Source organism: Trachymyrmex septentrionalis, unplaced genomic scaffold, assembly GCF_001594115.1.
Source record: "Trachymyrmex septentrionalis isolate Tsep2-gDNA-1 unplaced genomic scaffold, Tsep1.0 scaffold62, whole genome shotgun sequence".
Taxonomy (NCBI): domain Eukaryota; kingdom Metazoa; phylum Arthropoda; class Insecta; order Hymenoptera; family Formicidae; genus Trachymyrmex; species Trachymyrmex septentrionalis.
Window position 1 is genome coordinate 3,671,492 of NW_017305800.1, and position 10,411 is coordinate 3,681,902.

The window sequence follows — 10,411 nt, forward strand, 5'->3', positions numbered from 1 at the left end:
AATTAAATGCTGAATATGCGTATTTTTATATAAATAAAACACGAATTTCAGGTTCAAGATCGGATTTGCGGAAGAGATTGCAACTCGATGATGATACGTTTGTTTGGACACGTCATCAATTGCTACATTCAAATACGGACAATGTATCGACGATATGATCTACCGTTACGCAGCGATTGATGATATCATTCATAATAATACATCGATATCGAGATCCTCATGCGAATCATGATTTCGATGATATGCAATTTCGATAATCCGGCACATACAACTGCATCGCTTGTCAATGTTTTTTTTTCCATTCCACTCGATTCGTTTGTGTAATAATCCTTTTTTTTACCATTTCAGCAATAAGATGTGTACAAACAGGACAGTTCTTTATGAATTGCATAATTGTTCGTTTCTCTCGGAACGCGTATATTAATACATGTTAAAAATACTGGCCGAGCGATCGAAACGAGTTATATAATTTTTTCTCTCGCAGAGCCTTAAACATGCAACCGCGATGCTTTTTCATCGCACTAAAATGAATTCCAAGGTATTTCAGCACAGTTTTTACGTCAATCATCATGTTTGATTGCTGACAACGTCTGATTACGTATTTAAGTGAACAAATTACGGTATGTCAGAACATATGTATTCTTTTAAACATTAATGTAATTAAAAGGACATCCTCCAATACCTTTTGTCATCGTAACTTCGATGTTTCGAATGTTTTCCAATTTAATGGTGCACGACGAAACGATTTTAATAATTAATTAATTTTTCTTTATAAATTAGTAATTGGCTGCCGATTTATTTCCTTTGAAATTGTCCGCTTAATTCGATGAAATTACGATAGAATGCGCATGCAATTATATTTAACCGCAGCGTACACGTGCTGAGATTATCTCGACGTTTACGATGTCGTGAGTCACGTTTGCAATAAAATCAATCATAGATACGCGAGCATGTACAGTCGTTGAGCGTGCAAACCTGCCCGCCTATAGAGAGTGTCCAAGGTTTCCTCGCACTTCCTTCTATTTGATCATCTTCCGAGCAACAATTAAAAATTCAGGAAAATTCAAATAAAATTAAAAAAATATATTATAAAATTATATCATTCAATTTTTCCAAATCTGATTTTGGCTTTCTTTCGAAAGAATTTTGACTGTATGATTAGCTAAAATGTATTTAAAATTAACAGTTAAATGACATTTTATAAAACAGAGATTTATGAATAAATGTTACAATATTTTGTAAATCTTTCTTAATTTTCCCTTTTATATAATAAAGAAATTTAATGCAAGATGTGATTTATGAGTATTATTAACTAACTTGTGAAGATAAAAATATTCAAATATTTTCAATTTCTGCTAAAAAAAAACATGGATTTTAATTTTAAAAAATGATAGAAATAGTTTTTCTTATCAACGTGTATAAGAGTCACTTGCTTTATTTAAATCACATATGTGATTATCTCAAAATTAAATTATCTCAAGATTGAATTATAATAATAAACATGCATTTTTGTAATAATATAGTGCAATATCGCAATTTATGAATATAAATGTTTCCATAGAAGAGAGATTAGATGCAAATTAATTGAATGTTATTATCATATATTTTAGTTACATGGTCATATTGTGTTTCCGTATTTTCACACAACGAGCAGTTTGATATCGTTCGATGATGTAATCTATATTTAATGCAATTACAAACATATTAAGTGCGATTAAAATCTTGACTTAGGTACTTAAATTTTACCAAATAAGATCAGACTTTAATTTTTATGCGTGTCTTTGCTGAATGAATCACGTATATAAAAACAAAAATAATGTTTTAAACAATACAAAGATAAAGAAGAAACTTTTTTCATTCTTATACGAAATTTAAAAAGGCCTATTGAATTACATTATTTTTTTCTTAGCTGTTTTTCGAGATTAATTCCAGCTTACTTATCAGACTTACTCGTCTCGAAAAACTCGAAGTTATTTTTATGGATGACTCTCACGCGCTTATATCGCTATATTATTGATGATATTATTGAGTGGCTGATTTGAATAACCATATTTGTCAGTTACACCTTCGTACTTGTGCATGAGATTAAATTAAGAGAATAAGGATGCATAGTGCAGCATTTGTGTTGTACAACGGAGATTTTTTCGTAACCAAGATCTTCGTATGCTACGATTCCGTGCAAATATTTACTAGCCTTAAGCGCAATCATGCAAAACCTACACACGCGCATACACGGTGACGGGAAGACTGACTCTGGTAATCTTCCACGCGGACATTATCATCGACGATAACAAGGAAGAGGCCGATAATTGCAGAACAAACGCATTAACATCGGAATAAATTAAATCATGAGAAAAATTCGAGTTAATGCATCGCACCGATTTGATTTCTATTTGTTTGAGAATTGTGGCTCTTCATCAGGTGGCAATTAGCAATTAGATAGTAACACCGTATACAACGGAGTAACTGCGCGCACTGGTGTTTCCTGATAAGGTCATGCTCGGAGTTCTCCATTTCCCTTTCTCTTCCTCTCTTTTTCTCTTTCTTCCTCCATATATGTTGAGGTATCATTACGTTCGATAGATTCTGATGCATCACCAATTGCTTCCCTTGATCTTAGAAAAATGGTCCCTTACCCCATACTTGTCTTATAACCAGAGGGTATTTACCCTCTCCTATATATTTTAGCAAGGAGAAATAATTAAATTATAAAAATGGTTTTTATAATGAAAAATTAAACATTCATTGCTCAATTTATGGCTCATGTTATTCGTAAAAAAATTTGTTGAAGATTCAAAGGTTGGCTTTAATACAAGTATTTTAATAAATTTTGTGTAAAGTTCAATTTTTCTCCCTGATTAAAATCTTAGATACGTCCATGGACGTGTTTTATTACACGTATTGTCAAACGTGGTTGTATATGATAAATTGATATAAAAATTATTTCACTAAATCATCAAAAATAAAAATTGAAATATCGAAAAATTATTATCTCGCTAAGAAGATCATCCTAATTCCTTCCGGTAATTTTTCATCATTATTGTAAAATGTAAAGTAAGAGTGTCTGCCTAATATGGTCGCAATATCATATTAATATTAATAAATGTCAACACTCTGTATAATCCTCTTTTAAGATGAGCGATCATTAATTCATCACTTGTATCTATTTTTCTCGGATTTTTGAGCAGACAATCCTTGCCTAGAAAATACGTAAACTTAGGATCACTCTCCATGGAGAACGTATTCAAAATCACGACACCTTCGGTTTTCTCCTTTACTATTCCTCTCCTCGTTCGCCTTGATCTGCGGGCATTCTATGCCATTCGTTCAACAAGTGCTCGCTCAGAATAATCCGATTTTTATGTTGTATGAGATATCTTCTATCGCAGTTGAATCTTTCTCTCGAAATGTTTGTACAAACAAACACGCGTGCATTCACCGGCTGCCACGAAGTTTACACGAAACGCAAATTCACAGAAATAAAACTTTTGTTTCTTTATATGACATTTTACGATGACCACAATTAGGTGGTTGTATTTGGCCTATAATAATGATGAGATAGATTTACATAAGACAATAGTGAGTTAATTATAAATATTTTGAATAAATGATTGAAAAAATTATTAAATTATTATTTTAATATAATTATTTTTATTAAAATATTAGATATTTGTTTATACATATCAGTTTATCATTTCAATTCCGGAGTATAAATTCAATTCTTTTTATCTTGATAAGCAATCAGAGAATCGAGTAATTAAGTACGAAATAAATCGCAAGAGAAGGAGAGAAAAAAATAGTGTATCAAATAATCGAGCTTATAATTGGATCTACAAGCCATTGAAAGCTTTTCGATTTTCATTGAAGTCACTATTGTGAGATGCAATATGTATTATCGTACTGATAACTTGGTTGTTTGTACAGCCAACGAGAGAGAGGCATTCTATTATTCTTAATTAGTATCCGCGAATTATATCTAGATTATAGTGTTCAGATATCACAACTATTTGTGCTGATCAAAGACGCATTGTGGAGACCTTCAATTCTGGCTAATTTGCTTTTTCAGTCATAATAAATTTGCATAAGATATTATATTACACTAATCTAAATAACACGAGATAATTTAGATAATATTTTTATAATGCAGTGAAACTACGTATAAAAATTAATTTTAATCTTAGTTCAATTTACTCACCTTTTTCTAATTCTAAGAAAAAGATAAGCATTAAATTAAAAATTGTAATACTTTAATGTTGAGAAGATTTATATATCTCCCAATAAATTTGCGATGTGCAAACTTCCCTTTCGATTAGGATATTTCTGTCGCAATTATGTTATGGAGATTCTCAAGGATTTAGGATATTATGTAAATTCGATTATTTAATGCAACATGTTTCGATATATGTATAGAATTATGCAGATTTCCTATACTCTAATTTCAACGCTTTTTTGTCTAATACAAAATCGATTTTTTCACAATACATTAATACTCTAGTAACTCTGAAGTTATAGATAATTGAATGAAGATTCGGTAAATTAAATTGTCAATGTCAAGAATATTATGGCAAATAATTGCTTCTGTAGGAATTTTTATTAAGAAAACATGAATTCTCATTACTCCACCATTGTTAACTCGAAATAGGAATATATGTTTGCCAAATATATGATATATGCGATATTTATACCATATTAATATTAAGAAATGTTAATTTATGTCAACACTGCAATAATTCGTCTTTGAGACGAACGATCGTCCCGATCGTCACCTGGGTCTGTTTTCTTCGGGTCTCCGAGAAGGCAGTATTTGCCCAGGCAGCATCTGAACGTAGAATCACCCTCCATAGGGAACATGCTGAAGATCGCAATATCTTCATCCTTCTCTTTAGCCCTTTTGATTCTCTCCTCACCCACCGTCTTCGTTTGCAGATGCAGCTTGCTCGACAGCCGCTCACTCAACGCGTCGGTGGCCATATTTTCTCTCAAAACGTTTATGCAAACAAACACGCGTGCATTCACTGACTCGGCGGCGAAGTTTACACGAAAATGCGAAACTTGCAGAAACAAAACTTCCGCGCGCCTCTTTATACGGCGCTGTGCAACGATCGTGATTGGAACTGACTTGTGATTATAATTGATGACGTCAAGACGTGAAGATAAATTTACGCGAACAGTTCGCGAGAATCAGTTGTAATTATTTTTAATTTAAAATATTTAAATTTTAACCGGTTATTTGCCAGCTCATTTAAACTGTCATTTTAATTCCGGATTGTATATACAGCTCGATTTTTTAATCAAAGGATTAAGTTAATTAAGGTGTGAAATAAATCGCGAGGAAGGACAGAGAAAACTGTAACCCCTGTAAGTGTGCCAAATAATCGAACGTAGAGAATCAAGCGTGCGATTGGGCCGAGGTCTTACGAATCACTGAAGGCAGACAGCTCTTTGGTTCTCGCTGGAGTCACCGTTGCGGGCAGGCGCAACGTGTGTTACCGTGTGATAACTTGGCCGTTATATAGCCAACGAGAGAGGCCTTTTACCATCACCGCTTGATGTTTGCGGATTATATCTGGATACACGCCTCCAGATTTTAACCGTAGATGCATGCTGATCAAAGACGCACTGTAAGGATCTTCAGCTCTAAACCAATCCAAATCTTTCCAATCAGGAAAAATTTACATGTAGATCCGAATTATACTGATTTAAATAGCACGAAATAATCCATGTAATATTTTTATGGATGGACTACTGAAACCCGAAAAGCTATGAAATATATAACAGATTCATTGTTGGACAAATTTATCACTTAATAAATTTGCAATTAATGCTGTATCGCACGAACTTCCTTTTCGATTAGGATATTTCTATCGCATTCACGTTATGAGATTTTCAAGGATTTTGCATATCGTGACCTTTGATTATCAACAGAATTAGAATTAGAATTATATCCACCTCAAGCGACATAATTCCACATGCAAAATTGTGCAGAATCCCAACTTTAATTTTAACAATCTTTTGTTTAATTTAAAATCAATGTTTTACAATATGTTAATATGACTCTAATAACTTTGAAGTTAATGGAAATTAAAGACAAAAATACTTTAGCGAATTAAACTTTTAATGTCAAAAATATTATGACACATAATTAGATTATTACGGAAAAACAGATTCAGTTTTTTAAATATTATTTTACACAATTATTCTTTTATCAAAATTTTATGTTTGAAAGTAAATGACAAATTTGCGTGCAGAAAAGGTCATTTGACACCCTTAATTTATATTTCTCGGTAGCTTCTCTATTTTTCTTGCGGATAATAACAGTTGCAGAAAATGAAACATTCTGTTAAATAATTTTGCAAATAGCAATAAGTAGATATCATTTGATATAAAAAAAAATTCTGACGATTGCTTTTCATAGACTGTTATTTACATTTTGTTAAATTAAAGTGCCCGAAGATTTATCTACGGATCATCGAATGATTAATGATGCGTAATTTCTTTTACGAATAGCTGGGAGAACTCGTTCCACGTAACTTCGTGCGTAAACGTCCGTAAGTACTCTTTTCAATCTATTTTTTAATTGGCATCGGAAGAGAAACATGGCGGAAACAGACATAGGAAACAGGAAATCTCGATATCTAGACAGATCGCATGTTCGCAGTATCATGAATGCGATCGGATTTCAAAGATTGATACGTAGCTCGTGAAATGTCGAGTTCCGTATATAGATACACGCTGGTACCGAATCATTTGCGCCGACAATTCCTCGATTGACCCCGACGTCAGCTAATTCTTTTTATTTGTCAGAAATTGGAATTCGTCCCAACTCCCACGCCATTCGACCTTCCTGAATGTATCACGCAAATTATTCCTAACGAACAACTACGTTGTGAGAATAGCGCGGGCTGCATCCTGATGATAAGTGCATGCCAATATTATTAGAGCGAAGTGCGTCACAAGTTTCAATAAGTAATAACATAGGTTTCATTAAAAATTATAGTGTTTGCGATATATTTCCGTGAAATCTCTTAACATCAAGAGTCTTACTTTTTCTAAAGTCTTCTAAAGTCTTCTATTCTAATCCAGAACGAAAAATATTGCGCCTCTATATCGCTTTATCAAAATCTTAAGTTTACATTCTTTTGAATGTTTAGATATTCAAATTGCTATCTATTTGAAATTAAGGCAAGCTCTCTCTCTTCCCGAATTAAGGCAATAAGATTTCATCTCTTTTATTTCATCTCAAAATTCATGCGTAAGTCAATACTTTAAATGCTCAGATATTTAAACGGCCTATGTCAAATAAAATGACATTTGTGCTGATCAGTCGAGATTCTTTGTAGAATATTTTTTAAGCATTTCGTAATCTTTCGAATGAATCGCGGTGCGCAACGTGAACTGTATTATAATATAGGTCATCGTGGTATCTGCCGGTTGAAGGTTGCACATATGCAACCTTTAAGCAAACTTTGAGCAATAAAGTGGATATGGCGATTATCATCCCGGATAACGACCGGTTCCTTCGTTGGTTTATCTTGAAAAATGTCGATTGTCATGGTTGACCACTAATCTTCGCAGTTGACCCACTTACGTGAGCGTTTCGATTTCGTATTGAATGCATTCTTTCGGAATGATTGCCTTTCGATAAACTTTATTAATTCATGCTACAGCTTATTTTCCGTTGTAGAAGTTAAAGAAAATATAAAGCTTGATATCACGCATGTGTTGTGTTTAACTTTTTGTTAAAATTTTTATAAAACCAATCCTATGCTATGATTTGTACTCTTATTTATTACTTTCATCCTATAAATATTTATAGAGTAAACAATTTTTGAATAAAGCATAATCAAGAGATAAAATTAATACTTACGCGGATTATAAAAATAATTACATAAATAATTACAAGGAACTCAAATATGAGCAATGTTACAAACATTTAAAATCTAGACAAACTTAAATCGTTGTAAATAAACACTCTCATCGCCCACATTTATTAATCTCATTGTCTGTCATTCAGTCTCACAGACGGGAAAAAGTTTTACGTAAAAAGATCAGTGGCTTCAAACTCGATCTATGAAAGAAGTCATTTCGAAAGGTCGGACAAGATCTCTGAATATAAGAGAAAGTTAAATGCAGCTTAATTAAGATACTTATGCAAAATGATTTAATGCTATTAAAGCTGACGAATTAGATATAAAATGACGTACTCAGTCTCAAAACGGCTTACAATAATTGGCCAGTGTCTGAAGCCCGAGCCTTGACTCGGTTACCTTAATAAGAAACGCCGAATGCAAGATCTATTGGTTTTCTCTTTCTCTCTCGGTCGTTTGTGTTCGTACCTGATACCATGAATCATTGTCGGGAAACGATTCGCTAGCGATCGATCAAGAACAGGTGTTAACGCGATCGTAGGTGGAAATCACCAGGAGATTTGTTTCTGACTCGACCTTTCATTGTACGTCACGACTGTTACTCCGTATTTGTCTCTCTCACTTCGTAAATTATACTCTCCTCACGTTCATTTACGTTTCATGATATAATCGCTGATGTGGTCATTCAGACACGGATAGCTACCTAATCGAGACGTTTATCATTTATGTTTATCGATTGTGCCGTATATTGGATTTGTATTTTTTTACATTTGAATTTTTTTTTTTATTAATCGCTTTTTAGAAATTCTCATTAAAATCTAATATTTAGTCGCTCTATTAAAATCTATATTAAAATGGCTCTATAAATTTGTCAAAAAGTTTGCGCGATGCAATAAATTACAAAGGTTATATTAAAGCATCGTAAGATTTGTAATTATTTTCAAGAACATACTTATATTCCAACTTCCAATTTTCCTACTTTCGCTCGAAATGAGAAAAAAGCGAGAAAAATGAATAAAATGTTCTCGTTCATTTCATGTAATATCTTTTTTTCAATAATTAAATTTTATCGTGTAGCATCTAACAAGTGCAAATTGCTTTTGTAAAATTTCAAAGAATCGTCATTATTAAACAGAGATAGAATCTGCGTTCTTGCATTTCTCACCGTTCGCGTGCATGTTATAAATAGCTATAAACAATTGTAATATTTGCGTCACACATAAATAAATCATGAGAATATAAACGTACATTCTCAAACATACATATTTACATTTGAAAAAGTAGATCGAAATGTCCCATGTGACATTTTAAGGATCTCTCTTTAATTCCCAGTCGTAAGAAAAATTAGCTGCTGCATTAAGATATTACGTACCAGCACGGAAGATCTCGCCGCATCCATCACAACGACTGGCGAATTGGGCGTCGTAGCAGTTGCCGCAGTAAATCTTGTCCACCTTACTACCGAACTGTTTGTCCACCAAGGACACTCTGCACCTGTTGCAGAGGAAGCAGGCCTCATGCCAGTGCTTATCCTTGTATGACAAATCCTGAAAATTACATTAAACTCCGTTAACCCTTTTATATTTATTTTTTTATGTGTAATTTCTATAATTAAAAAAAATTACTGTTTCTAAAATTTAAAAAATGCTTTTATAACTCAAGAAGCTATCATGTAATTGTTTTGTCAAATATATTCAATAAAAAATTACTGCTTCATTTAAATGGCAATGCAAGAGCGCTTTATAAGGGGTTCAATATTTCTCAAACATTTATTTCCGAGAAGACTAAAATCGCTTTTCATCGTGAATGTTATTAACGTATTACGTTATGAATATTACAAAAGGATTTAATTAATTTCTTTAATTTCTTCCGCAAGAGTAGCGTCGCATACGCTGTATCTAAATAATTTCAGGAAATCGTTGCGGATGCTGAGATCACGAGAATTATAATCGTACGAATTACGTAATTCCGCGTGGTGATGGTTACGAGGAAAATAACATCTTCACTTTCCCACCACAGGTCGATGATTTTTGCGTGTAGGAGCAAACGAAATATTACAATAACGGCGACCACGCGCGGAAAAGAGAGAGAGCGGAAATCGGTGCTCGAAGCCGGTACACGGTTAGCCGGCACCTGCATCATCGCTTCTATTTCTAGAAATGAGTAAGTCAACGCCCATGCTTCTCCATCTATTGACACCGGGTCTTGTAATCATTCGACGGCCGCTAATTACGCCTTTAGGCTATATGAACGAAGTAATTTATTGTTCGCATGCGTATTGAAGTGCGTAACTTAGTTCAAAAACGCTCAAAAATTTCTGAATTCTAAATTTAATATACTTTTTCAAACATAATTTTCAAGCTATTTACCACTATTTTCACGTTTTATGAATTATGACGTAAATCACTGTTATGATTTAGCACCGAATTATGATCTTCGTTTTAAAAATGGATCTATTAAAAAATTATAAAGATTTTTTTGGTCTAAATTAACGATTAATAAAAGCTCAAATCTTTCTTTTAATTAATGAAGAATCATGTCTG

At 33.0% G+C, this 10,411-nt stretch overlaps 1 protein-coding gene across 11 annotated transcripts in view; it reads right to left on the bottom strand.

The window, feature by feature from the left end:
• LOC108752833 (four and a half LIM domains protein 2) overlaps positions 1-10,411 on the bottom strand; it is a 132,137-nt gene that overhangs the window by 7,093 nt on the left and 114,633 nt on the right. For 10 of the 11 annotated variants that reach the window (XM_018493956.1, XM_018493951.1, XM_018493957.1 and 7 more), the window contains one exon: positions 9,241-9,415. In XM_018493956.1, coding sequence (XP_018349458.1) covers positions 9,241-9,415 — 175 coding nt within the window. Of the gene's footprint in view, positions 1-4,766; positions 5,171-9,240; positions 9,416-10,411 lie in introns of those variants that run through there. The other variant, XM_018493961.1, reaches the window with a different exon arrangement.